Source organism: Motacilla alba, chromosome 9 (assembly GCF_015832195.1).
Source record: "Motacilla alba alba isolate MOTALB_02 chromosome 9, Motacilla_alba_V1.0_pri, whole genome shotgun sequence".
Taxonomy (NCBI): domain Eukaryota; kingdom Metazoa; phylum Chordata; class Aves; order Passeriformes; family Motacillidae; genus Motacilla; species Motacilla alba.
The window spans coordinates 15,848,282-15,875,578 of record NC_052024.1 but is presented as its reverse complement, the minus strand read 5'-3'; the positions used below and the strand labels follow the sequence as shown (position 1 = coordinate 15,875,578).

Here is a 27,297-nt window from a genome sequence, read left to right as displayed (position 1 = left end):
CTTGACTAATTCATCTGGTTTGTGGCCTGCCCCTGCAAACTGCCCCCTGGACTCAGGGCATGAGGTACAAGCCACTGAATGAGGGGGTCTCTGTAATGTCTGTCCCCTTCCAGAGCCTGCCTTTGCTGCTGGCAGAGGGGCCCAGGGGCCCGGCCTTGGCTGCCCTGTCCATGCTTGCATCCCCATTCCATGCCACCCAGCTCTCCCTTCACAGCAGTGTTGTGCATCTCCCCATAAACACCATCAACACAGGTGATAGAAACTGTAAACTTTAAAAAAAAACCTGGAAAGATGACAGCCCAGCACTGGCTCCACAAAGAGCCTCTGCCTGGGGGCTTTTCCCTAGAAACACCCTGCTTAGCCCGGATCTCAGCTGTGGTTTCCAGCAGCAATGGTGACCTGGGCTACTCCTGAGGCCTTGGCTGTAGAAAGGTTTCTGGCAGGCACAGGCGTACTGAGGATGGGCTCTCACAGCTGCCAGCAAACTAGTGGCAGCAGAAGGGCTCCAGCAGCTCCAGTGTGGCAACTCGGGCAGTGGGTGATGGCAAAGACCTGCAAAACCCTGGAGCTCCTGCTGCTACAGGGAGTCCTTTGACATGCCAGGGCGATCCCTGCGAGCTGGCAGCTCGGCAAAGGCCCATCTGCCCAGCCCAGAGGGTCTCACAGCTGGGAGGGTGTGGGGGCATAGCGACGCTCGAACTGGCCCACATCGAACTTGCGCTTGCAGCCGGCGTAGTTCATGTAGCGAATCTTCCCAAAGATGGGCCGCTCCGCCCAGCCCTGGTCGTGAATGCCGCAGATGGACCACAGGCAGCCTGCGGGGCACGGGACACCAGCGTCAGCTCTGCCCCGCGCTCGGAGGCACCCAGAGAGCAAGGGGCATCGGAGTGCTGGAGTTGCCTGCAGAGAGCCCCCACTGCAGCCCTGGCCATCAGAGCTAAGGCCTCCCACCCTGTGCCCCCAGCCTGCAGCTTGCCTACGTATCCATTGGGGTCCCTCCCGTCCAGCTCGTAGCGGTCGTTGAGGTAGATGGCAAACTGCAGGGCCTCCTCAGGGGAGCGCGTCCACTCCAGGATCTTCTTGGCCCAGTACATCCGCAGGAAGCCATGCATCTTGCCCTCCTGGACCATCTGCAGCTGCAGGGATGGAGACAGCCAGAAGGGTCAGGTCACCTCTGCACCTCAGAAAAAAAGCTCAGCATTTTGTGGGGAAGATGAAGGGCAGTACCTGGGCAGCATTCCAGAGTGGGTCATGTGTGGTCCCCTGCTCCAGCTCCTGCAGACTGTACAGATAAGGCCTCTTGTCTTTGGCGTGGAGCCTCAGGGTGGTTTGTGCCCAGTCATAGGCACCTGTGAGCAAGAGATGAGGAGCAACACTGAGCAACCTGTTCTGCAGGGTCCTGAGAACCAGGCTACCGAGGGCACTGTGCCCTGGAGGCACCAGTCTTGAAGAGGGCACTCATCAGCTTCTGTCCTAGCTCCAGAAGAGACCAAATGATGGGACATTAGTGCCCCCACAGCCCTTCTCCTTGCCAAGCTGGAGTGACCAGCTGGGTACCCAGCATGGCCCACGTGACCCAGGATGTTACCCTGCACGCTGTCGTAGTTCTCATTGTAGTAGCAGAAGTTTTCAGCCAGCTCCCTGCGCACCACAGCCTCCTCCACAAATGCAGCCACTGAGTCCTTGTAATTGCGCCGGTGCTTCTGCACCTCCAGGATGGCTCTTTGGGTGGAAACCTGGCCTGGGGACATGGGGAAGCACCAAGTCAGGCTGCAGGTCCAAGCCACAATGCTCAGTCCTGCTGCAGAGTGGGAAGCCTGGGATACTCACCAAAGTGAAGCCACGGGGACAGGTTGCTGAGAGCTGCCTTGTTGGGATCATTCCTGTGGGTGCTGAAGGATTTCAGCCGCTCTGCAATGAAGGACTTCAGCACAGCCATCCCTGCAGCTGTGCCAGGGGTTGCCCACTCCACCTCCTTCACGCTGTGGTCCACCTGCAAGCTGGAATAACAGGCCTCCCAAGCAATGGGCTGGGCGGCGACCAAGCAATGAGTGCATCTGCAGAATCTCCTCAGTGAGAGATTCAGTACCCTGAATGTTATGTCCCCAACCAGCAAAGTCCCCAGTCCATGCCAGCCTCCTCCTTTTAACTAGCCCTCTGCATGGCACAGATGTGGGAACTGAATGAATGAGGTGGGAACCTCCCTTTCCCCAGGGCATCCTCATCTCCACGCCATCTGTGTGTGACCTCAGGCAGGTCACTGTCCTCATTTCCTGCCAACCCCTCCCAGGACCACAAAGGACTTATGAAACACTCTGAGACCTGCCCGTGAATGGGTTTGAGTGTCTCCTGCTGGTACCTCTGCTGGGCAGGAGGGCGAATGTGGGTGACGAACAACAGGGGGAAACTCGGTGAGGAACTCGGGGAGCTGAGCGTGGATCTTGCCCCGGATGGTCTTGGCGCTGTACTCCTGCTTGAGGGAGGCAACCCAGCAGGGCACGATGTTGTGGGCATCAACCTGGGAGCAAAGCCACGGAGAAGGGTGTGAGAATCAATCCTGACATCTGCTCAAGTCACTCCGGTGCACAAGACACAGGAGACAAGTTTGTCCCACATCTCACCAGCCAGTTTTCCATTCCCAGAGTGCTGGCACCCACCTGTGCAAATGGCACATCCTCTGGCAAGCGTTCCCTGACGTCCTCTACCCACTGCCGGGGGAGGCGGAGGGGACTGAAGTCTGTCACCAGCCCGCCCACGCCATGCTCCGTCACAAACGCGGGCAGCACGTCCTTGGCATAGCCCAGCAGCAAGTGGAAGGAGATGTTCAGCTCTGCACACTCCTGCAGTGACAGGGAAATGGCTGTGGGTCAGTTCATGGCTTTGCAACCCCACCCAACCACCATCTGCTGAAGGGACGGATCTGCCTCCCCCCTTCCCCAGGAGCCCTGTCCCAGCCAGCACAGATATCCCCTGGCTGTACCTCCGCTACCTCCTGTAGGCCCCTCAGCATGAACCTGTAGTGGCGGATGGTGGCCTCCAGAAATTTGGGCACCAAGCAGAAGCAGACGTGCAGAGGCAGCTCCTGTTTGAGGGCCAGGCGCTGGGCGTAGAGGAAAGCCCAGTTATCTGGGGGAGAGTACACGGGGCAGCGTCAGGAGGGTGCTTCACCGGCAGGATGGGGATGGGGTTTCACAGGAAGTTTCCCCCCAGACCCCCCTGTGGAGAGTAGGGCCAGCACCAAAGTTATCGAAGGAGGGGACCAGCGCTTTTACCACCCACGGGAACCCCTTCCACCAGCTGGTTCGCACCTTGCACTCGCTGATCCCGGCACATCCAGTAAAGGATGCACCGAGCATCATCCTTCAGGTCCGAGCCCTGCGAGACAAGGCGAACCCGCTTTTTGTTGTACTTGAACTCTCGAACGGACGGGGCCGCCCTCCGACGGGCCTCCTGTATGGCCTCCTCTCCCTCCGTCCTCCTCCGGGACACGCGCGGCAGCTCCGTGGCCTCGGCCTTTCGCTTCCCGTGTCCCCGCCGCATCCTCAGCAGCGCCCGGAGCAGCGTGGCCGCGCTGCGGGGCAGAACGGGCCGGACTGAGCTCCCGCGCTTCCCCGCCAGTCCCGGGCCCCGGCCCGCCCCCAGAGCCCGGGGGATGCTGGGCCCCTGCCCATCCTGCTGCTCCCAGGGGAACCGAGGAATAACCGTGTTACGGGCCCCGGCCCGCTCCGCTCCTGGCGTTCATACCTGGGTTCCGGTCCGGGTCCGGGTGCCGATCCCGCTGCCGATCCCTCCCGGGCAGCCACGCGGACCCGAGCGTTACACAAGCCGTGGGCGGTGCGCGGGCCGTGCTGACGGGCGCGGCCGTGTCCCGAGGGGCGCGGTTCCGCCACCGGCACCGCCTCCGCACACGGGCGCAGGTGCCGCTCCAATGTCCCCGGCGCGCCCAAGGCGCTGCACCTGCCCGGGAGGGGTGTCAGTGCCCGCTGGTGCCTCCCCTCCGTCCGCCCGGGAACAAGGAAGCAGCTCCAGCTACCTTCAGCCATCACTCGGCAGCGTAGTTCCCTGCTGGCGCCTTCCCCACGTCCTGTGTCCTCAGGTCCCTCAGCTTGCAAGGCCTTGGGGTGCTGGCTTTGGCCATGACTCGGGGCACGGGAGGGCTGCCCCTGCTGCTGCTGAGCCTTGCTGTGCTGGATCTCCCACGGGGTAAGGGCTGAGGGTATGCGGAGCTATCCATGGGGTGGGGGGGTGAGTGAGGAGCGTCATTCTCCAGGGTGGTGGGTGGCCCTGGGGTGACTTTGCCCACAGAGGTGAAACACTTCAGGTGCTGTTTGCTCTCCAACATCCCTGTCCTAGTGAGCAAACACGGCAGTGCTTTATAGAACACAAGTAACAAGCTCTATTTCTTTTGCCTCTGATGGGGGTCTCCCTATGGGGAGAGAAAACCTTAGGCTCAGCTGGACCCCCTTGCTGAGCCCTGGTCCTTGCTGGGCTCATTGCCTTTGCTACAACCTGCCCAGTAGTACCAAATGGCCCTGCCCAGATGGCAACCTCACTGGGAGGTACTAGGTCTGGAGGCCTTCAAATGCCATCCCAACGTTTGCACTTGACGCAAAGTAAGAGCAGCCTTGAGTGCTGGGAATAAACCTGCAGCTTGTACCTCCTGAGAGCCTTGAACTACAGCTGTAGATCCCCTCATGCTGTACCCCTCAACCCCCTCCCAGAGCTTCTGTGGGTTACAACAGATCTCTCATGGACATGCCCTGAGCTGCAGGCTGGGATTTGTTCCTTTGTGGGGCTTGTTCCACAAAGCATTCCCCTGCTGCCATTATTTACACCCAATGCTATCAGTTCCTGACTATCTGCAGCACAGAGGGTTTGTTTAAACTGCTGCTGCTGCACTTCCAGACTGGCTCACGGTCACCAGTTCCTGCTTGGCTCTTCCTGTCAGACGGGTTTGACGGTCTGACTTCCTCCAGGGATGGGTGAAGATGGTGGAATGGGCCTTAGGACTGGTGCCCAAAGGAGTTTCTGCCCTGAAACCAGCATTGGCCATGGCTTGTTCCTGCTTTGTCAGGCTGGGGATTTACGTGGTCAGCCTGGCTGATTGTCACGTTGCTATTCAGGGAATCCACGTGCTTGATCGATGCAGGACAGGGAATCCCCACTCCTGATGCTCCATGGCTGATGCAAGACTTGGGCAGCTCATGCTGGTAGTAACATTGCACCATTTCCAGCACAGCCGTGGCCCCAGCCTTTCACTGCCAGCCCTTGTGTGCTGTCTCCCACCTCTTTGCAGGGACCACTGTGAAAGATATGACAAACCCTGCACCCCTGACTCTCCCAACCTCCTTGACACCCACAGAGACCACGGCACCACTGGCTAACACCAGCTCAAGCACTGCAGCCACCTTCCCTTCCTCTCATCCTGCAACCTCCACCCCATGGATGCGAATGGATGCCTTCACATCCAGTGCTTCTACAGCTCAGCGGAGCAGCCCAGCAGCTTCCAACATCACCACACCACAGGCAAGGGGCAGCACAGCTCACAGCACTCCTGTGTCACCTGGGCTGGGACCCAGCACCAGCACCACCCCAGCAGGGCTGGGACCCAGCACCACCCCAGCAGGGCTGAGGCTCACGACCACCAGCGCATCAACTCCAACCTCCATGGCCATGACATCCAACTGTGACAAGGCTACCACTTTCACGTCTGTGAGGACCAGCACGGCCCTGGCTGCCAGCTCATTTGGAGTTGAAATGAGCAGGCTGCCTCCCCCCACCTCTACTCTTCCCTCCTCCACCGGAGTGGACACCATACTTGGCACCAGCACCCACCAAGAGCCAGCCATGACCACACTGCTTGGCAGCACATCCCCAGGGACCAGCACCACCACTTCTTCCACCACCCCCGAAGTGAAAGACACTTCAGATGGGCCCTTGACAACCCCATCAGACACCATGACCTCCCTTCTTGTTACTACCTCAGAGGTCCCTGGGACCAACCCTGCTACTTCCACCCCGACAGAACCAGAGCCCCCCAGTGACACTGCAGGTGAGTGCAGCTACAGGGCACCCGGAGGGCAGGATCAGGGTGGCAGATCTCCATGGGATCTCCCATCTTGCTCAGCCAAGCACTTGCCTTCTTCCCCCAGGGGCTACCTGGTCTCCAAGCTCTGCAGGCCCGTGTCTGGGTCCCAGGCTGGGGACCTGTGCTGTGGTGTGACAGTACTGCCATGTGGCTGTGCCCCCAGCACCGAGCCTGTATGTACACACCCCTTATGTGGACAATCTATGTACCCTGTACCACAAGGAGTGTGACTGCACCCCAGCAGTGCCCCCAGGCAGCTGTCCCCTGGCAGTGCTGCTTAGTGGACACCTGTGTCAATGCGGCTGTATCCCAGTGGTTGTTGGAGGAGCCTTTATCCTGGGACTGCAGATGTACCCTGGTGACAGCCCACCCCGTGCACCTCAACCAGGACAGGGACTCTGTACCCTGCCCCAGTACCCCTGGCCATGCACATATTCCTGTCCCTGTACCCCAGCAGAGCTACTGTATCCTCACAGAGTACCTGCACCCTGGCCCCGTGCCCATGCTGTGGGAGCACCTCATCAGAGTGCCAGCAGCCTGGTGATGGCCTCTGTGTGCCTGTGCTCTGGCAGTGCCCCCATGCAGCTGCTCAGCATTGGGGTGGCTATGCCCTGACAATCCTCCAGCATGCCTGCCTGTCTGTGGAATGCCAGTACCTGGCCCAGGGCCTGCAGGCGCCTCTGAGTGCTCTTGTCCCTGACCCTGAGAAGGAGGAAGCAGCCCCAGCTGTCAGCAGCGCACTTGGGCCGTGCTTCGCTGTGACACGGGGAAGTGATGCCTGCACAGACAGCCCAGGGGACAAACCCTCAGCCTGGGGCACGCCCTTCCTGAGCGCTGCCTGTGCTCTGGCCAGTTCCTCGCGCTCAGACAGAGCTGGCTGGTGTCTCCTGAGGCGTTGGTGCTGGGAGCCACCACCAAACATCACCCCTGTGGCGAAGTGCGGGGTTCCGGGCAGCCTGGTGCATTCCTGGGCTTTTTTCTGTTGTCACCCTCCCCACAGCAGGCAGAGGACGGCCACAGGAGCCAGGTCTGTAGTAGTGGTGGCCTTGGTGGCCTGTCCTGCCCACTTTTGGTGGCTGTTCTGGGTCCAGCTGTGCAGTTGATGTTTGCTGGGCATTGCACCAGTCCCTGGGAGTGTCCGTGTCAGGTGGAACCCACTGCCTCGCTGCCAGCACCTGGAGGGTAAAAGGACCCACCTGGATGCTCCTCCTCTGCTGGGTGAAGGAGACCTGGAAACCCCAGTGCTGGGGCTGTGGGGAGCACTCAGAGCAGTGCCTGCGGGGGTTTGTCAGCTCCTGCTCACCTGGACATGGCTGGGCAGAGAGGAGGGCTGGCCCTGCCCCTGCTCTGGTCCCTGCTGCTGCTGCTGCTGAGCCTCTCCTGCCTCGCCGTGCTGCACCTGGCTCTGGGTAAGGGCTGAGTGGGCTGCAATGCTCTCTGCAGGGTGGGTGGTGAGTGGGGACCATCATTCCCCAGGGCGGAGGGGTGGCACCTGTGGGGTGCAGGGGGGGTGGGATGCTGTGGGGGCTGTTTCCTGCTTTTTGAATGGGAAGCAGAGGTGGACTTGCTGCTTCTCCTTTTGTGAGGATGAGACCCTTCTGTGCAGATGCTCACCTGGCAAGGGCTAGGGTCAGACCTTTTTCTCTTCTCTGTATTTTTTTTAATCAGCTGCTGTGTGCAGAGAGGGCCTGGCTGCCAGGGGTTTTGGAAGTTTCTGGCTGGCTTGGCTGAATGCAGATAGCAGCTTGTGGTTCTGTTTCCCATCCTCATGCAAGCAGAGTCCCAGACTCACTGGGTTTGTGCTGGGATCACTGGGGAATCCAGTCTGGTATCCCAAAGCCACCACCTCACAGACACCCTTTGACCAAGGTCCAGGTAGCCAGACTGTCCTACCTTTGGAGAGGGTTACAGATCCCTGGGCCTTTCTGGGGACAGCACACTGCTCTGGTACAGTCCATAGTGGAATAGGGGACAGCCCTCCTGTGCCCCTCCCTCCCAGAGCTGTTGTGGGTCACAGCACGTCTGCTCATCCTGAGCTGCAGGCTGGGATTTGTTCCTTTGTGGGGCTGCTTCCCCCGCTGCCATTATTTACACCCAGTGCTATCAGTTCCTGACTATCTGCAGCACAGAGGGTTTGTTTAAACTGCTGCTGCTGCACTTCCAGACTGGCTCACGGTCACCAGTTCCTGCTTGGCTCTTCCTGACAGACGGGTTTGACGGTCTGACTTCCTCCAGGGATGGGTGAAGATGGTGGAATGGGCCTTAGGACTGGTGCCCAGAGGAGTTTCTGCCCTGAAACCAGCACTGGCCATGGCTTGTTCCTGCTTTGTCAGGCTGGGGATTTATGTGGTCAGCCTGGCTGATACCCATTGAAGAGATCTGTGTGTTTGATCCATGCAGGACAGTGAACTCCCCCTCCCAATGCTCCATGGCTCATGTGCAGCTCTGAGTTCCTTGGGGAGCTCCCTGTGGTGGTGATGCTGCACCATGCCCAGCATAGCCATGGACTCAGCCCTTCACCACCAACCCTTGTGCATCTCATTGTCCCAACTCTTTGCAGAGACCACTGCCATGGGTGTGACAGCAACTGTGTCCCCAGCTCTCCCTACCTCCTCAACACCCATGGAGAGCTCAACACCGCTGCCTACCACTGACTCCACCACCACAGCCACCCTCCTTTCCTCCAGCCCTGAAACAGAAGCCTCCACCCCAGAGGAGTCCAGCACATCCACAGAGACTGGCAACACCTCACCTCCCACTGCGCTTCCTCCCACCACAACTGCAGAAGATTCATCTGAATCTACAGAAGAGACTTTGGCAACCCTGGCAGACACCACGGCCGGCCCTGTTATCAGCACATCAGACCCCATGAGCACTCCTTCTTCAAGCTACCCAGACAGGAGCACTCCTGACATCTTCCCCTCAACTATGGAGTCGACTCCAGGTACCCTGACAGTATCTGGGACCCCCAGTGCAGCTGGGTGGGTTCAGCTGGGGGGTACCTGAAGGCAGGGACATGGTCAGGGTGACAAATCCCCATAGGAATTTCATGTACTTGGGTGGCTTCACACAAGCAGCTTCACCTGGGCCTGTCCCCAGCTCTGCAGGAGCATCCTGTACCCCTGCAGACAGCACTAACCTAACATTGCTTTGCCCAGGCACTGAGCCCTCCTCCCCTGCCACCAGCTCAGCCCAGACCTCAGAGGCTACTACCCTCAGCACGCCTACAGACCTGCCAACGCTGCCACCAGTCTGCCCCTCTGGCTCATCCAACACCAGTAAGTGCAGTGCCCGTGGCATCACCACCCGTGGGCATCATTGGTGCTTGGGGCCAGTGCCGGGGGCCCTGGAGCCCCCCTCCTCTTGCTGTGCTCTCGGTGTGGAGGTGCTGATGCTTTGGGGTACATGGGGTTTGCTGTGCAGTGAGAGGCTTGTTCTGACAGTGTAGTGTGTCCATGACACAATTAACCTGGGTGGACATTCCATGTCTGTGCCAGCAACCCTGGGGAGACACCCCAGATCCTCTGGCACAGCCCAGGGCTCAAGGGCAATAACCAGAGTCCTGTTTTTAATCCCCAGGTGCTTCTCACCTCTTTCTGTCGCTGCGGCTAAGCACCCCTCTGGACCTGGGGAACACCACGGTGCAGGAGCTGGTGTTGTCCAAGGTGAGGTGTGCAGGAGGAGATTCTGCATCTGCCATCTGTGGTTCGCTCAGTCAGGGAGGGAAATGGCTGCATCTTGCATTGAATGTCATCCAGAGCCCTTTCAGATGAGGGGAGACCCTCCTTTGGCCGCCATAGTCCAGGATCAGGCCCTTTCTATGTGGGGACGGAGGGTAGGAAGATCTCTGGCACAGTTTGATTGATGGCTGTTCTTTCCCCCCAGCTCCGTGAGGACCTGCAGACAGCATTCCCGTGTGCTGGCCTGTCACTGGCATGGCGAGGGAAGAGGAGGACTTGACTGCTGCTCCTCACCTGGCCTGCTCCCACCTGGACTGCCAAGCCACCTGCTGCCAGCTCCTCACTCCATGGTGGTGCCGGCGCCTGGGGAATGCCGTACAGCTCCTCTTGAACCTGGGGCTTCCTGTCCTTCACTCTGTACCCCCAGTCCCCTCCTGACCCTTCCCACAGCCTGTCTGAAGAGCCTGAGCCCTCCCACCACCCTGCTCCAGACCTGGTTCCCCCTCCAGCTCTGTTGGGGGGCTGGGAGAAGGGCACCCCACGGGACTGGGCTGGCACATCTGGGACTGAGCTGGCTCAGCCATCAAAGCCACCCTGGGGGCAGAGGAATGAGAGGAAGGAGACCTGAAGCCCCCAGTACTGCTGTGCCCAAGGCTCACCTGCGGTATTGCTGACAGAGGACAACACCCATGCCGGGCAGTACATAGAAATTTTGTGTTTTCTGTGTTGAAGTGATGACTTCTTTATTTTCCAAGTTGTCTTTCCCAATTTTCAGCTCTGCCATTTATTGGAGGTTCCGGTGAGGAAAACTGAGTCCCCAGAGTTTTGTGTGAGAGACGGGCTCAGTGCTGTCCCCTCCCACCAGGGGCTGCTGCAGACATTCCCAAGGATAGCTCGGCACCCTGGCAGACTGGTGGGCTCTGCTTTGGAGCTCTCTGCCCCATAAAACCCCACAGCTGCAGGGGCAGCACTGTGGGGCTGTGGAAATCCCGTGGGCTGTGCTCCTTCCCTGTTTTTTCCAGTCCCTAACTTAGGAGACGGCTGCAACATCTGTCCCCCTGCAGCAAAGTCATTTATTACCTGATTAATTAGCTAGATAAAATCCAACTGAAGCAATTATTAGCCTTAGCAAGCCACCTCTCCTGGAGATTGAAAACTGAAATAATTAGCAAAATAGCCTTGTTGCGTGTCAGGGGTTGTTTTTGGCTGATCCCTGCTTCTCACTGGCAGCCCTCACTGCCCCGGCACAGGGAGGGCTGGGAGGGGGCGTGTGGGGCTGTGGGATTCCTAACCTGGGGACTTCTCTCAGGCTGCCTGGATTATCAGCTGGCTGGGAAGGAGCCAGCAGCTGGACGGGATGGGAAGAGACACCGTGGGATCACCCAGCTGCCTGCCAGTTCACAGGGCCTGGGAGAGGCTGGGCTAGGGCTGGAGGGTGTGCCTGGGCAGCTTGTCAGGATGATCCCATTTGGGGTGCCCCTTGCATCCCAGGATGGCCCCTTTGCTCTTTAGGATGCTGCCTGGCTTTTGTGGGCTTGTTGGACCCGTGGAGACTGAGAGAGGTCTCTTGGCAGCCGGGCAGGGAGCTGGGGAGTGGGGCAAAGCCTGTTGGAAGGAGTCCCTGTGCTGGCTGCCTGGTGGGGTGCTGGGAAAGAAATCCTTGTGGTCTGCCTACGCCTTGGAGCTGGGCCAAGAGTCCTCCCACGTCGCGTCCCACTGGGCTGTTTTCTCCGGCTGTTGAATCCATAACTTCAGACCCCAGGACATGGCCGGGTGCCAAGGCCGGGGTAATGGAGCCAAACTGCGTCACAAAGGGAGGAAAAGGTCCTGAAGTGCTGGGATGAAAAGGTGACCAGGGTACTCACTGTTCCCTGCTGGCACAGCCGCTATCGTGGTTGGGGGGCCGTGGGGGGAGGAGATGCTCTGGTCCCCTCTGTCACCAGCCTGGGAGGGAGAAGAGGGGCACAGTGGGAGGATGTGGCTCCCTTGGAGTGGTGTCCCTGCCCAGGCAGTGCTGGCGCAGAGCTCTGACAATCCCCTGACACTGCCCATACTCTCTGTTCCTGCTGTCCTTGAGGTGCCACCTTCACCCCATGGCTGCTGGCCAGCCACAGACTGCTGACCAGAGGGACTTGGGAGGCTGGATCCAAGTCCTGCTGCTTTCCCAGTCCACAACAGAGTTCTCACCTCTTTGCTGTAATACACTCCAATCTCTCAGCATTGTCCAAAGGAACAAATCTCGTGCCCAACATGACTGTCACCTTTGGAGGACCTGGCAGCATCATGGGGCGTGTCTCAAGACCCTTGCGACTCAGGTGACCCTTCCAGTGTCCCCCTTCCCTTCACCCCTGCTGATGGCTGTAGCCCAGCTCCCACTCTTTGGCAGTAGGGTGTTGCAACACACCCAGCACGCCAAGTCATCCAGAACCTGTGGGGTTGATGGATAACCTGCTTTCCCCCATTGCCACCCCTGAGCCCTCTCCCAATGCCCTTGCCAGGAGGCTGGAGGGGAGCCAAGAGGAGATGCTGTGTTCTCCACAGGACTGGAACAACCAGCCCATTAATTCCAGGAAAGCTGATAAGGCACTGTGCTGGGCCATGCTCTGCCATGCTGGATGGTGCAGAGCCCCTGGCTACAGGTTCCTGAAGGGCTCCAGTGCCCACGTGATGCTTTGGTCTTTGGTAACAGCAGATTAATGACTTTTACAGGAACCAGTGCTTTTCCAGGACCTCAGTTTCAGACACAGCAAAAAGATCAATAAAAAGCCCCTTCCCAGAGTGGTAACAGGGTGCTGTCCTCAAGACGAGGCACCCCTTGGTGGCTCTGGGCTTTCTTGGGAGAGTGTGCCAATGCCTGAGTAGAGGGATGAGTTTTGTTTGTCAGCCATGTGACTCTGATGGGAGATGGGCATTTCTGGGGGACAGCATGGGCAGCAGTTGCAGGCACAAGGGTCTCCAGACAGTGCTGGCCTCCGTGGAGCACAGGCAGGAGCTTGCAGGCAGGCTGGGGCCAGCCCCTTGCTTCAGCTGAGTTGTTTTCCTCTATGATGAGCAGCATGTTTGCAACAATCCCTGTGGTTCCCACCACACTCCCCAGCGTCAGCATGTATTCCCTGTTGGGGTTGCTTTCCAAAGTGATACAGCATCGTCAGCACGGGCAGGAACCACTCTCCCATGGCAGGTTTACATTTCTCAAATCCTCCATCAGCCCTGGTGTGGTCATTGCTCAGTTGGTCACTGATGGATCAGTCGCCCCAAGATCTGCAGTGCTGCTTGCAAGACCCCCAGTGCACTGTGCCCCCCAGCCTCCCACCCACGGTGGCATGTTAGTGGGCGGGTGTTTAGTTCCAGGTGAGCGGCGCTCCCGGTTTATGGTCTGTGCCCGGTTCCCCCTGCCGGGGCTCTGCGTGGGTTTCACAGGACGGGGTTTGCTCAGCCGTGACTCGGCCTCCCCTGGCGTTTCCCCATCCGCAGTGCCCGCTGCTGGGTCCGGGTGTCACTTGACGTGCTGCCTGCCCGACTCCAGCGGGACACTGTGTACCGCCTAACACCCCTCATAACACTTTGCAGGAGTTGCCTGAGGGCATTTCTGGTTAAGAAGTGTTTAATTGACTACAAAACCATGTAGTGGTGGGAGTTTGCATAATGCTGTTCACAGGGGAGCTGGCAGCAATTTTCAAGGGGGTGTGCAGGAATTGCTGCTCCGGGAGGAGAAGGGGGGTGAGACATGGGGGTGAAGTGACTCAGGGGATCCCCACAGCAGGGAAAAGGGTCTTGGCCTGTTTCTTTTCCTGCTCCATCCTTTGGGGATGCTGGTCCAACCTCGCAGAGAAGCTTCCCTGGACCATTTACCCCCTCCCAGCACCCCAGCACTGCTGTGCCCAGACTGAGGTGCAGGTTTCAAGCGCCACTGGGGTGTCTGGGGCTCTGAAGAGGGATCCCCAGTGCTCCTAGTTCAGCCGTGTGCTGTGGAGCTCAACTGACACCCCAGGGCCTGACCCCAGCTATGCTTTTCCCTGCTTTATAACCTGCCTCTGCTGTGGGGGAGTCAAGTTGAGACCTGTGTCCTGCTTTGCTCTGGACTGAGACACGGCTCAGCTGGTGTTTTTAGTGTCCATGGTGTCCTCACAGGCATGGTGGCACCAGCTGGCATTGCCCTGGCACCACCACACGCTGCTCTGTGGCCTCATACTCTGCATGTGGAGCAGGTTGTGTGGGGTCTGTGGGGTGATTGCCATGGGGAACAGGTTGTGTGGGATCTGTGGGGTGACTGCCATGCCGCTGTTGGCAGTGCCACACGTGGCTCTGGGATCAGCTTCACCTTCTGGTGCTGGCAGCCCAGGGAGCTGCACCAGGCTGAGCCCAGGTCCCTAGGGAGACGTGGGTCCCTGCAGGGTGGGCTTTGGGTACACCCAGCCCATGCCCCAGCTGAACATGGCATCCAGCCCTTGGGAAGGGGAGGGCTCCACCGGAAGGGAAGGGTGACAGGGACATTGGAGGGAAGGGACCGGGGGCGGGAGAGGACGTCGGCAACCTGCCTCCTTCTGCCATCCCTATAAATAGGAGGGAGCAGGAGCACCTGTGGGAGTCCAGCTCTGCAGGAGAGGCAGGCAGGGAGGGACGGAGGGAGCTGCTCCTTGCTGCTCTCTCCTCCCTTTGAGCTTCCCAGTGCTCTGCCTGTGTGGAGGCCTGAGGCATGGGGACCGGGGCATGGACGCTCTCCACCTTGCTGGGATGCTGCGCATGGATTCTGCACGGTATGTCCTTTATTTTTCTGCTAGCCCATGTGCTGCCCGAGCCCTGTCAGGGTGCAGCAGGTACACTGTGAGATGCTTTTCACTCTTGGCTGCACTGGAAACTCCTCTTATGACCAATCCTTGCAAGGCATTGCAGCCAAAGAGCTGGAAAAGCATTTTACAGGGCAGGCATCACCCCGAGGGGCTGCTTGCAGGCGTGGAGCTGTGGGAGAGATGAGAACCCAGCCTGGAAGCCTGCAGACTGTGTGCCCCTCCAGCAAAGGAGCCAAGGGAAGCCAGCTGGCAGAGCAGGACCCAGGGATGCTCCCATCCCTCCCACATCCCAGGGAAGAGCAAATGCTGGTGTTCCATGCTGGGGCCCCTCTTGCACAAACTTCCCATTAAAGGGTGTGTGGGGTAGATGGTGTTTCCTGCTCCACGTTGAAGAATTACGATAAAACAATAATTTACCAGCGTGAGTGGGGCAAACTAAACTGGGGTGACTTGACTGATGTACTTTGTTTTCCTTGAGATGGGGACGGAAGCTGCTGAGCTCCTTTGGCTGAGGGGACTGGTCCAAAGAGCCTTTTCCAGCCAGGGAAGATGACACTGAAGCAGCCTGCCAGGAGAGGGAATGTGGGTCTAGCAGAGGATGGACCCCTCGAGGACTGGTCTGGCACAGGAGCTAATATTCATTAATGATCCTGCACAAGCTATCTGGGAGCTAACGAGCTGAGCTAATGAGCTGAGTGGTGAGGTTGGAGGCACCTCTGCTGCAGGGAGATCTGGTTGCCTGTCAGGGGGAACCTGATGAACTGGAGCACCAGGATTGGGAACAGGCTGGGGCTGTCAGGCTGTGGCAAAGCCCTGCTGGATCTTGCCATCGGGGTGCCCTTCGTCTCCCCTAATTGAAGCTCCTTAAAGCCAAGAGTCAGCAGATCCACCCGGCTCCTCACGGAGCCAACGGCGGCAGCTTGGTGGCCCCAGAGCCTGCGTCCCTGTCCTAAAAATAAGACCGTGTGAAACATCACCCATGGGTGCCAGTAGCTTCTGGTAGACGCGTCTGGGATGTGGGCAGGTGTCTCCTTTCAGCAGAGCTCCTGGATGTGGGCTAGGATTTTGGCAGCAGGAGGAGAGAACTGTAAGAAGGGCTTAGTCCTGGGAGCTTGCAAATACTTCCTGCATGGGTGGGGAACCCCCCGTGCCTTCACTCAGCTGGAGGCAAGAGGGATGGGGGCAGGAGCAGACAGGCGCCCAGCCCAGGAGAGTTTTATTGAACCTGCTTCAAGTGCAGCAGATCAGAATCCATCCGCAGTCACGGAAGGCTTCCCTGAGCCTTGGCTTTCCTGTCTAACAAAGGGCTTTGTGTAAAGTTATTTAAATGTCCCTCAGACACCCAAAAGGTGAAAAAACACAGAATCCTCCCAGGCTCTGCAGAAGTGACTGTGCTCTGAGCTGTCCCTGCAGCGATGGAAAGAGGGCTGAGGGTTGCCCTGAGGTGGCAGAGCTCCACAGACACCCCCAGGGCTGTCAACTAGACTTACTGGGCTCCAGCTCTACCCAGTGGCCAGTCATCCCAGTACCATCTCCAGCACGACTGGACTGGGTTTCAGCAGGTGCTTTTCCTCCATGCTTGCATCAGTGTCTCTCTCTGACCTGCCATGAGCTGTGTCTGGCCTCAGCCGCCAGCTGCTGATGCTGAGGATGCAGGAGGTGCTGTGCAGTGCTGTACCCAAGGCAGCCCAGACTGCACTCCTTGGCTGTTAAATCAGGGCCTTGTAAGGCTGTGGGATGAGACACAAGGGGTTTAAGAAATGGCAGGAGCTTCGTGATTCTCACGGAGAGGTGTCTGAGCCTGGCACGCTGCCAGCTCCAGCTCCCACCGTAACTCTCCATTTTGTGCTTCTCTGCAGGGCTTGGGGCTGTTACTGCTGTCCCCGTCACCACCGATGGGTCCTTCACTGTGGGGACAGCTTTCCCCATGACAACAGAGGACGAGTGGCCCCATGCTACAGAGAGGAGCGCCACAGCAGCTGATGCTGAGACCATCCCTCCCTGGACTGACATGGACCCAGTGATGGCGACGAGCGAATACGGCCCTTCAGTGCCAGCTTTGCTGAACGGGACCAAGGCTCCTAACGTGACTCAGAGTACCGAGGGAAATTCAGCTGCTCCCAATACGGCCACAACTGCTGCTGCCATCACCACACAGCACCCCGCTGTCACCCCAGAAACAGCGCGTGATGAACCAGAGGTCCCTCCTGATGTCCCTCTAGGGACCACACCTGTCCTTGAGGATGTGAAGGAGGATACCAGTACAGACCTCAGTACTGGCACTACATCCCTCCACACCACCCCTCCACTGGCAGTCACCTGGGTGCCACAGCCAACTGCTGGTGTCACTGTGCTGCTGAGCCAAGAGCCGACCACAGCCAAGGGAGCAGTCGAGGAAGGTGTAACCCTGCCTGAAGATATTCAAAGTGAAGCCAGTGCCAACTCCTCGGGCTCCAGTCCTGATGCTGGGGAGCTGCTTCCAACCCAGCAGGATGGAGCACTGGGCATTAACCCACAGCCAACAGGAGAAATGTCCCCAGCTGGTGAAGAAAGTCCCTTGGCTTCAGAATCTGGAGATCCAGGAGATGCAATAAATGGTGAAATCAGCACAGCCAACTCATCCCACCTACCTCCAGAGAGCCCAGTGATGTCAGGAACAGTGGAAAACCCTGGGGAGTCCTCCCTCCTCCCTGGCCAAGCGCTGAGCCCAGACACTTCCCTGACACCATCCAATGGTGGGGATGGGGATGGGGATTCGCAGGGAGTTCCCGGGATGTCATCAGACACTTCTGGTTCAGCCTTGCCGCCTGCAGCCAGCAGGACACCAGCGGCACCTGAGGAAACAGAGGACACTGCCACCTCACTGCCGGCACCAGGGGCTCCCACTGAGGCACAGAGTGACACGAATCTCCCAGTCTCAGCCACTGAGCTGCCTGCAGGGGATGTGGGAGCTGTGGATCTGGCCAGTCCATCCCTCCAGCCTGCCCCATGGCAGACCTCCACTGGAGAACAGCCACTGCTGCTTCCTGATGCTCTGACATCCCCCACAGACACCCCCAGTGCTCCTGGGGCTGCTTACCCAGCCCCAGAGGCTGGAGGCAGCACCCTGCCTGAAGCTGATGGTGCAGCACAGACACCAGCAAGTCCTGATCTCGCTGCTGGCCCAGAAGCAGCGGTGTCTCCATCTCTTGGGGACTCACAGCCAGCAGGGAGGCCAGCTGGAGCTCCCCAGGAAGCCGATGGACTTGGCACTGGCTCGAGTTCAGATTCAGGTGCCCCCAGCCCAGCGCCTTTCGTACCTGATGGGCTGGCATCACCCACTGCTGGGATCCAGGGACAGGGAGCTGAGGGGGTAGGGGACATGGCACAGGCAGAAGGTTCAGGGGATGCCAGTCCCTATGAAGATACCCTGAGTGACAGGAGTCCTCCAGCCCTTCAGGCCTCAGTATCTCCTGCCGGCAATGGAGAGCTGCTGACTGGAGGAACAGAAGACTTGGCAAATGCTGAACTTTCCCCTCCATCTGCACTTGGGGATGGAACAGGAACAGGAGGAGCCCCAGCACCGGGAGAAGTGTCCTCACCTGGTCCTGCGCCTCCCAGCAATGCTGGAATGGATTCTGATCTCTCGAGGCCTGAAGGACCAGGGGACCTGCCCAGTGAATCAGCCAGTGGTCCTGGAGCTGTTTCTCCACCCCTGGGGTCAGTTGCTGGCCCTGTGTCTGAGGCAGAGACACCAGCAAGGCCTGACCTCAGTGCTGCCCAGGGAGCACCTGGGTCTGCATCCTTTGGTGGGTCACAGCCATGGGGAACAGCAGCTGGTGCTCCTGTGGGAGCAGGGCTCCCTGGGGCCGAAGGGCCGGACACCGACTCGACTTTGGCATGGGATACCCCCAGCTCAGCAGTTCATGAACCAGTAGGACCCCCATCACCTGGCCTTGGGGACCAGCTTGGCGCAAATGAGGAGCTGCCAGCAGCAGAAGGGCAAGGAGCCAGCACAGCAGAGCCAGCACTGGAAGGAGCAGGCAGCGGGATTGAGTCTGAGCCATCCCTGAGCTCCACTGCAGGGAGTGGAACAGCAGCTGGGATGGATCAACTGCCCGGTGCTGGTTCCCCATCTGGTATCACCTCTCCCAGTGATGTGACAGCAGGACCTTCTGCGTCAAAGGGTGATGAAGCAGGACCCATCTCATCTGCAGTCCCTGGCCCTGACAGTCTGTCCCCGGCCTCTCCAGATGATGAAACTGGCCGAGGGCTTGGTCTGGTGCAGGGGGCTGAGAATGCAGGGGACGTGGCACAGGCAGAAATCCCAGAGAGTGGAAATCCCAACATGGAGACAAGTTCTTCAGCTGTCAGCCCTCAGCAGGACCTCACTAACACTGGAGAGCTGCCAGAGGAAGAAACAGGAGATATTGTGCATGCTGAACTTTCCCCTCCATCAGCACTTGGGGATGGAACAGGAACAGGAGGAGCCCCAGCAGTGGGACAAGTGTCTTCACCTGGTCCTGTGCCTCCCAGCAATGCTGGAATGGATTCTGATCTCTCGGGGCCTGAAGGACCAGGGGACCTGCCCAGTGAATCGGCCAGTGGTCCTGGAGCTGTTTCCCCACCCCTGGGATCAGTTGCTGGCCCTGTGTCTGAGGCAGAGACACCAGCAAGGCCTGACCTCAGTGCTGCCCAGGGAGCACCTGGGTCTGCATCCTTTGGTGGGTCACAGCCATGGGGAACAGCAGCTGGTGCTCCTGTGGGAGCAGGGCTCCCTGGGGCCGAAGGGCCGGACACCGACTCGACTTTGGCATGGGATACCCCCAGCTCAGCAGTTCATGAACCAGTAGGACCCCCATCACCTGGCCTTGGGGACCAGCTTGGCGCAAATGAGGGGCTGCCAGCAGCAGAAGGGCAAGGAGCCAGCACAGCAGAGCCAGCACTGGAAGGAGCAGGCAGCGGGATTGAGTCTGAGCCATCCCTGAGCTCCACTGCAGGGAGTGGAACAGCAGCTGGGATGGATCAACTGCCCGGTGCTGGTTCCCCATCTGGTATCACCTCTCCCAGTGATGTGGCAGCAGGACCTTCTGCATCAAAGAGTGATGGAGCAGGACCCATCTCATCTGCAGTCCCTGGCCCTGACAGTCTGTCCCCGGCCTCTCCAGATGATGAAACTGGCCGAGGGCTTGGTCTGGTGCAGGGGGCTGAGAATGCAGGGGATGTGGCACAGGCAGGAAACGCAGAGAGTGGAAATCCCAACATGGGGACAAGTCCTTCAGGTGTCAGCCCTCAGCAGGGTGAACTGCCTGGTGCAGGTTCCTTGTCTGGTTCAGCCTCTCCCAGTGGTGATGTCGCAGCATCCTCGGTTTCAGATCCATCCAGCCTGGGTGCACCTGGAGACACAGACGGTGCTGCTGAAGGTCTTCAGCCTGCCCTGGGTGCTGGCACTGGGGTCCTTCCTGCTGCAGGAGAAGGGTCAAGTGAAGGGGCTGGTGATGTAGGGTCCATAGGGCAGTCCCAGGCTCCTACTGGAATGGGATCAGCTGGTTCAGAAAGCCTTGATGGAGAAACGGGAGGTGTGTTGCAGTCTGCATCTTCTTCCTCATCTACAGAAGGTTCTTCATCACCTGGGAGGACAGGTGAGGCTGCTGATGGAAAAGGCCTTCCTGGAGCTACTGCAGCTGGTGGCGGCTTGAACACAGGCTTGGAGGCTGTTGGCCCTCAAGAAACCTCTGTGTCTGCCCCTGGCACCCAAAGTGGTGCCAATACTGAACTTTCCAATGGAAAACTGAGCAAAGTCAATGTGGTGGAGGTGCCTGGAGGAGCCTCAGTGAATGGGGGACCTTCCCCTGGTGCCAGCCTGGTCCCAGTGGCTCCAGACAACAGCGATGTTTCCAATGGCATGACCACCTCGGTGGCTGGCTCTCTGCTTCTCCCTGGAGAGGGGTTGAGCTCGGAGGTGGCACCCAGTGGGGAAGCCAACTCTGCACCAAGCAGCCAGAGTGGGAGCAGCCCCCTGCTGCCAGGCTCACCAGGTGGGCTGTCAGAAGAAGCTGGAGGTGCTCAGTCGTGGTCTCTTGAAGATGAGGTGGCCTCAGGCATGCCAGCACCTTTGGGAGAAGTGTACCCTCACGCTCCCATGTCCCCCAGTGCTGCCCCGCTGCCGCCTTCGGCTCCACAGGGAGGAAATTCTGCAGAGGGGGCGTCTGCCAGCCCTGGGCTTTCGGCACGTGAGTCGATTGTGGGGTCCTCTGCAGGGGGAAAGGGAGAGCTGGGGGCTGCTGTGCCAGGGGGCCCTGCCTTGCTCCTGCCTCCCCACCAGCCAGGAAGCCCTGGAGCCCCCTCTGGGGATGCCGACAGCCCGGCTCCTGGAGAAGGGAGTGCTGTGCTCCACAGAACCGTGACAGGGCAAGGGGACGTAACCCATCTCCTTCCCGGGGCACATATGGAGACTCACTCCCCACCTGGGGGGAGCCCAGGGCTCCCTGGCCTTCCTCCCTCTGGGATCACTGCTGGCAGTCCTGGAGCAAAAACCCTGGGGCCAGGACCCGCCGGTGGCTCATTACCCACTGCCCTGCAGCCATCCCTGGGCAGGGAGCTGACCACCAGCCTGGCAAACAGATCCCCTGCCACCTCTGGGTCAAGCTTTTCTGGAGCCTTCCCAGGCCGGGGGGGCTCCCAGGGCACGTCCCCAGCCACTGCACGCCCAGCCACATCCTGCAGCCCGGCCCTCGCCGGCCCAGCTCCACCAGCCCCCTTGCCCAGAGGCAGGGAGGTGCTTCCCAGGCCAGGAGCAGCCACTGTCACCTCCCGTGCATCGTCCCCCGTGGTTCCAGCTCCACCAGGAGTGCCAGCAGCTGCCCCAACCCTGCTGCCCGGTCCCGCAGGTACGTGATGCTCACGGAGCAGCCTGGGTGGGACTAATACATCCAGGTTCCTGATGGACCATCCTCAAGGACATTCAGTGCCCAGAAAAGAAGGGATCTATTTGAAGGCATGATTCTGGGGAAGACATGGCACGAGGAGCCCCTGCACATGAGCTTGCACTATTAGCAGGCTGGGCCTGCTTCCAATACAGTCCCATCAGCTGGAGAACCCATCCCCTCCAAATGTTTTTTTTTTGACAGTTATAAATAGGGAGCTGGAGGCTGTAGAAATCTCTAGAAAGAGCGGTGGGTGTTAAATTCTGAGCTGTCCCCTGCCACAGTCCTTGTACAATGTTCTTCCCCTCCTAATGGCAGTCATTCAGCACAGTGTCCCAACAGGGCTGGTTGAAGCAGGGGACAGTGACCACAAAGGCCATCACAGGAGGTTTAGGGCAGCTGTATTTGTGTAAGGCAGTGAAAGGAGGGGGAACAAGCTCCTGCAAGGGAGGGTGACATGCAGAGTGTCCCTGAAGTCTTTAAGCAGTGTCCTCCAATCCTGCACAGTTATGTCCCAGTAGAAGCAAGATAATTTCAGCCCTTTTAAATTTTTGATAGAGACCAAAAGCCTTGCTGTAAATGTGGTTTGGTTCAATTGTTTGTTTGTTTGTTTTCTTTTCCAGTCCCAGCTGTGCCCCTCTATGGGTATGGAGCAAGGGAAAATGATCAAGAATATGTGGAAAGGAGAGTGGATTTTAATTCTCCACTTTTCAAGCCCGAGACTGGATTCCCATTTGGGAAAGCCCTGCGCAGCTCTCTCTACGTGAGTCCCCTTGGGCTTGACTCCTTGGCCAATTGGCCATCACCTAAAACACTGGGAGAGGCACCAGGGACAGGTGCCTGGGATGGGACTCTTGTGGGGCCGAAGCTGTTGGGATGCTGCTGTGGTCTGTTTGCAGCAGGAGGGGACTTTGTGGCCATTTCAGCAGTGGCAGGTGGTGGCTTTCCTTGGGCATCGCTCAAAATGGACGTGTAAATGGGAGGGCTGCCAGGGAGTGCTGCTGGTCCTGACCTCACCTGATGGAGGGATCCCTCTGCTCAGTTCACAGACAACGGACAGATCATTTTCCCAGCCTCAGACAACAACATCCTCACGTACCCCAACCCTCCTCCCAGTGGCTTCAATGGCCACGAAGAGGTCCCCATGATCGCTGTATTTTGGGACAACGCTGACTTCTCCAGAGGTGTTGGCACTACCTTTTACCAGGTGAGTGAGGCCGCCTGGGAGCATGATTGCACAAAACACCTTTTGATTATAAACTCATCATCTATTCTGTGGATGCCTCTTGAGTTGTGTAATTTATGGAGCCCATGAACGGCTTTTTCCCTTTTCTGAGCCAAATCTAAGAGCTGTTGGTGCTATGTCACCTCTTGAGCCATCCAAATCCCATCCAGCACTTTGGTTACAGGGTCTGTGTGTGACCCCAGTCTAGGCCTGTTTTGTCCCACTGGGAGCTGACGCAGACGTGTGTGTTCCCAACCCACAGGAGTTCTCCACCCTCAACACGGCCAAGCCGCCGTTCGTCCGTGACGTGGAAGCGAAGGTCCGGCGGTACCTGAGGTCCTCCTACTCTGCAGCCTGGACCCTGAAAATCACCTGGGAGAAGGCACCTGTCCATGCAGCACGGATGGACACCCGGAAGGTAAGGGGCTGCTGATGGAACACAGGCGCTGTTGAATTGTCAAAAAACACCAAGACCTGCAGGCAATGACCTTCTCTGTGCCTGAAAATAAGAACCAGTTTTGTGACAAAGGCCAGTCTTGAAGAATTTTGCCCAAAAGGACTGGGCTGTGCCCATGCTTTGGTGGTTTTCAGGTTTTTTGAGGGACACCTTTAGCTGAACTTCCCCCATTCCATAAAACCTTTCTCTTTAAGGTGGTGGGAGTTTATTGCACAGCAGAAATGCTGTTTTTCAGAGGCATAAAATTGGGTGAATTTGAAGCTTGTCATGGAACAGTTTCAAAGTGAAGCCATCATATTTTCCATGTGAAATGTGAACCAGGCCTAGCTGTGTTTGCCTTGTTTCCCTCCAGACTTCAGTCTGGCCATTCCCCAGCAAGCACTGCCCCATGCCTAAATTTTAAACCCCACATCTTCACTCACTTTCTTACCTGTCTGCAATGCTTCTCCCCAGACAATCACGTACCAGGCTGTCCTGACCACTGATGGCTTCAGGTCCTACATCCTGATGCTGTACCAGGACAGAGGCATGCAGTGGGATTACACCAGGCTCACTTCCACCAATGTGCTCATCGGCTACACCAGGTACAGCAGCTCAGCACCCCATGCCTGCCTCCCCTGAGCTCTGGGATGCATCCCACCACAGCTCCCACTGGTTGAATACTTCCCCCCATATCCCAGGGAGTGCCCTACAAGGATGAGGATATCCTAGATGTGGTCTGCATGCCCGTACATTCTAACATATAGGGGCCTTACAAACAAATTTGCCCCATTAGGGACTGGATCATGCTGCAGCATGCTGTCTTGCTGGCCTGTGCTTGTTGTAAGATCCACAAATCCCTCTGGAGTCCTGGGCCCCTAGCATCCTGGCGGTTTGGGTGGAAGGAGTGGGAAATAGGGGATGTTTGCTGAACTTTGCACCAGCTGAGGGAAGGGATTTCCGTGCTTGGCCGGAGCAGTTGCTTCCTGCCTCCTCGCATTACGTCTCTCCCTGCACACGCTGTCTCCAGGGTTTTCTCATTAGCTGCTTGCTGCAGCTGGGTAAGGAAAAGGTGGCCCGGATGGGAAGCGCGGGCGGCACAGGCGTGTGTGTGCGTGCCTCTGTGTGACCACTCGTGGGTTTCTCCTCCAAATCACTTGGCAAAATGCTGGAAACCATGGAAGCTGCTTGTGGGGGTCTCCAGATGCCTGTGGGCTCAGCCCCTGATGCAGCAGGAGTGTTTGCAGCACCCAAAAAGAACTGTAGCCCATATAGAAGAGGAAGCAGGCTGGGGCAGCTCATGCCTTTGCCCTCCTGTCCCAAGAGCTGTCATGGGGGTGCTGCAATTCCACTGGCACGGGGTCAAGATGGCTGAAGGGCAGGCTGGGGCTGGGGCTGGGATAAGCCCACCCAGGAAGAGCAGCCCCTGATTTTTCCTCTTTTCTCTTCACTCAGTGGGGACGGCTTTTACCACAATGATGACCTGACTAAGAGACCTCCAGCTGCTAAATACCGCCCTGACCAGTTCAGGGGCTACAACACAGGTAGTGCCACACAGCTGGGGTGGATTCACAAGGAGGGGAATATTCCCAGGGGATGAAATCCTGCTGCTGTGGAGAGGGTCTCACTGTGTTCTCAAGGCCAGGCTTTCCCCCTCAAGCACATATCCCCTGGGTACCAGCTGTGCCCTAAGGCTGAAACATCCCTGCTGTGCCCATGGTCACTTTTTGTGCCAATGGCTCTGTCCCAAGGCTTTCTTCTTTGACAAGAGCCTCTCCCCCGTTTCCCTTCTGTTGAGTGGCTGTTGAACATAGGGTCCCATGCCTGGAGGTCAACGTGGGCTTGGCTTCCAGCATCAGCACCACATGACTCTCACCTTGAGACAAAACAGCCTCTGTGGTCCCCTTGGCCAAAGGTGACAGCTCATGGTTTTTCTCCCTGCTCAGACCTCCGTGGGTTGTGGATTTACAAGCTGGAGAGCCGCGTGGGCATCAACTACCGGCTGAAGTGCCTGGCGTGGACGGGGCAGCAGCAGGAGCCCCAGGCATGGAGCCAGGGCCTGCCCACCTGCCCCTGCTCCCTACAGCAAGGGCAGCAGGACCCACGCTTCAAGAGCAGCCGTGGAGGCAAGTGGACATGCTGCTACCTCACCTTCCCCATCCCCAAGCTGTCCTTCCCCAAGGATGGCTGGGGTCCCACCTGGCAGGGTGGGCAGGTGACCCTAAGGAAAAGGAGAGGGGGACTGGCTTACCCTTCAGAGACAGGAAAAGTGAGGACTGAGAGCTGACCTCATCTTATTAGACTGGCCAGAGTTGGTCTGACCTGCATGGGGATGCTGGGGACCAGGGTCTCCCCCCGGAGGACCACTTGGATGGTCTCCATCAGTTCCTCCAAACCCCTGTAGCACCGTGGGCGATGAGGTGGGAGTGCTGGATAACAAGGAGCCAGCTCTGGCCCAGTCCTTGCCCTGAGGCAGGTGTGCTGGCCGGGCAGAGCTGTCTGAGGCTCACTGGTGCCCATTTCAGGCAGGTGGGGTGCCCGTGTCTCCATGCTGCACTCGGCCTCCCCCAACCAGCACGGCGCCGGTGTCCGCTGCCTGTACGACAGCCAGAACCAGCTCATCGAGGGCCGGCAGGAGAGGTACTGGAGGAACTCCAGGCAGGCGTCACCCTACCGTGGTAAGCACAGCCAGCCTTGGCATCCCCTGCCTGAGGCTGGCATTGTTCAGCCTGTAAATAATTTTAATCTCTGTGCCAGCCTGTTTTCTGACATGCTGTTTCCCTTGGAGGGAGTGTGGAGCTGCCAAAAGCCGAGGAAAGCCTCGCCTGGAACTGGCCCGTTTCCCTCCCCTTCCCCTCAGCCCCTCACTCTCCTTTTTGCCCCAGACCAGGAGCTGAAGCTGTACGACTGGTGCTGTAATCGGGCGGGCAGTGCCCACCTCTGCGCCCGCTACACTGAGAAGAGGCCGAAGATTGGCTGTGATGGATACCAGTCACCGGGCACGGGTGGGTCTGCGGCTTATGTGCACTGGGGTGGTGCTGTCTTGGTGCCCAGGGCTGGGAGGGGAGTGGGAATGTCCCAGCCTCCCTGTGGTTTAGGCAGCAAGAGCCCTGAGCAGCTGGGGAAGGGTTTTGGGGTGCTCATGTGCAGGTTGTGCCATGCCCTGGGCTGTGGGGGGTTGTGGGGTTGTCTCTCTCAGCACATAACCACCAGCATAGTCTGGAGGTAATGGCATTGGGTGGTGAGGAGGACCACAGCAAATGTGGTCATGGTGTAGGCTGATGTGGGGCTTTCTTGCAACCCTCAACAGATTCCTCGGAGGAGGCAGAGAATGACTCAGATGAGCAGATAGGTGAGCAGGATTGTGGAGTCTCCTTTCCCTCTCGCCCTGTGCCCCTGCAAGAAAATGCCCTGGGGCTCCCAGCTTGCCCCTCAGGGAGAAGGTGGCTGAGCAAATCTCATTTCTTTGCAGACGGAGAGGACAAGTAACTGGGAGGTTGCACTCCTGCAGCACGTTCTGGGCCATGGCTGATCCTCCAAGCCCTTTGATCTGCTCTTCCCCTGTGTACCCCACAGAATCCATCACCCCTCCCACCACTCAGGGCAGTTCACTCGGCCAGGCCTGCAGTTGCCAGCCCTGGACAAGTTCACATTTCTAACCCAGCCTTGTCCCAAGGATTCAGTTGCTTTAGTTATCCTTTCCCAGATGCAGCTGGGGGGCAGAACTGGTGGGGAGGTGGGCAGTTTGCCCCCCACTGCACACACCACACTTGTCCTTCCCACATCCCACTGTGCTCCCTTGCTGCAGGGTGAGGCTGGACCGCTGGGAGAGGGTTAAACACCACACATGAGTTGATTGTGGCCAAGCCCTTAAACACTAGGGTGCACCAGGCTAGTCCTGTGAGCCTGTCCTGTCTTGTCCCCCACTTCTGTTTCCCAGCCATCCCTCCCTGAGTGGTCCCTGGGCCCTGTGCTCAGGAGAAGGGACAATTCTCCAGATCAAGCCAGAATCCGATCAATATGTCTGCTGGGTGTGTGAGGGCAAAATGCAACCCCATGATCAGAAATGTTGGCAGAAAAATAATTTTTTGTGTGTAAGAGAGCATCTTCCTTTCTTAAAAAAAAAATTAAATCATTGTCAAATCTTGTGTGTTCAATAAGACCTTGGAAGGG

At 58.3% G+C, this 27,297-nt stretch overlaps 3 protein-coding genes across 7 annotated transcripts; 2 read left to right on the top strand and 1 right to left on the bottom strand.

The window, feature by feature from the left end:
- Positions 1 to 256: 256 nt before the first annotated feature.
- LOC119704410 (deoxyribodipyrimidine photo-lyase-like) lies at positions 257 to 4,073 on the bottom strand. Of its 2 annotated transcripts, none has more exons than XM_038145636.1 (10): positions 3,745 to 4,073; positions 3,309 to 3,571; positions 2,981 to 3,126; positions 2,658 to 2,840; positions 2,360 to 2,518; positions 1,831 to 2,029; positions 1,480 to 1,741; positions 1,228 to 1,351; positions 977 to 1,136; positions 257 to 815 (listed from the first exon to the last, which is right to left on the bottom strand). In XM_038145636.1, the coding sequence occupies exons 1-10, from the start codon at positions 4,041 to 4,043 to the stop codon at positions 661 to 663; spliced, it is 1,950 nt and encodes a 649-aa protein (XP_038001564.1). In that variant the 5' UTR covers positions 4,044 to 4,073; the 3' UTR covers positions 257 to 660. The 2 variants fall into 2 exon arrangements, with proteins under 2 accessions (XP_038001564.1, XP_038001563.1); XM_038145635.1 differs by having other exon boundaries at positions 1,228 to 1,349; positions 1,589 to 1,741.
- On the top strand, positions 4,071 to 10,976 carry LOC119704411 (mucin-5AC-like). Of its 3 annotated transcripts, none has more exons than XM_038145638.1 (6): positions 4,071 to 4,203; positions 5,363 to 6,052; positions 8,649 to 9,032; positions 9,247 to 9,366; positions 9,668 to 9,753; positions 9,974 to 10,975. In XM_038145638.1, the coding sequence occupies exons 1-6, from the start codon at positions 4,137 to 4,139 to the stop codon at positions 10,046 to 10,048; spliced, it is 1,422 nt and encodes a 473-aa protein (XP_038001566.1). In that variant the 5' UTR covers positions 4,071 to 4,136; the 3' UTR covers positions 10,049 to 10,975. The 3 variants fall into 3 exon arrangements, with proteins under 3 accessions (XP_038001566.1, XP_038001565.1, XP_038001567.1); XM_038145637.1 differs by having other exon boundaries at positions 4,072 to 4,203; positions 5,297 to 6,052; positions 9,974 to 10,976; XM_038145639.1 differs by lacking the exons at positions 4,071 to 4,203; positions 5,363 to 6,052 and adding an exon at positions 6,108 to 7,497 and having other exon boundaries at positions 9,974 to 10,974.
- Positions 10,977 to 14,332: 3,356 nt separating this feature from the next.
- Positions 14,333 to 27,272, top strand: LOC119704810 (collagen alpha-1(I) chain-like). Of its 2 annotated transcripts, none has more exons than XM_038146566.1 (12): positions 14,333 to 14,525; positions 16,418 to 20,770; positions 22,087 to 22,226; positions 22,506 to 22,670; positions 22,951 to 23,106; positions 23,599 to 23,729; positions 24,580 to 24,668; positions 25,071 to 25,250; positions 25,650 to 25,802; positions 26,010 to 26,129; positions 26,435 to 26,476; positions 26,597 to 27,272. In XM_038146566.1, the coding sequence occupies exons 1-12, from the start codon at positions 14,465 to 14,467 to the stop codon at positions 26,611 to 26,613; spliced, it is 5,607 nt and encodes a 1,868-aa protein (XP_038002494.1). In that variant the 5' UTR covers positions 14,333 to 14,464; the 3' UTR covers positions 26,614 to 27,272. The 2 variants fall into 2 exon arrangements, with proteins under 2 accessions (XP_038002494.1, XP_038002493.1); XM_038146565.1 differs by having other exon boundaries at positions 16,418 to 21,427.
- Positions 27,273 to 27,297: the final 25 nt, after the last annotated feature.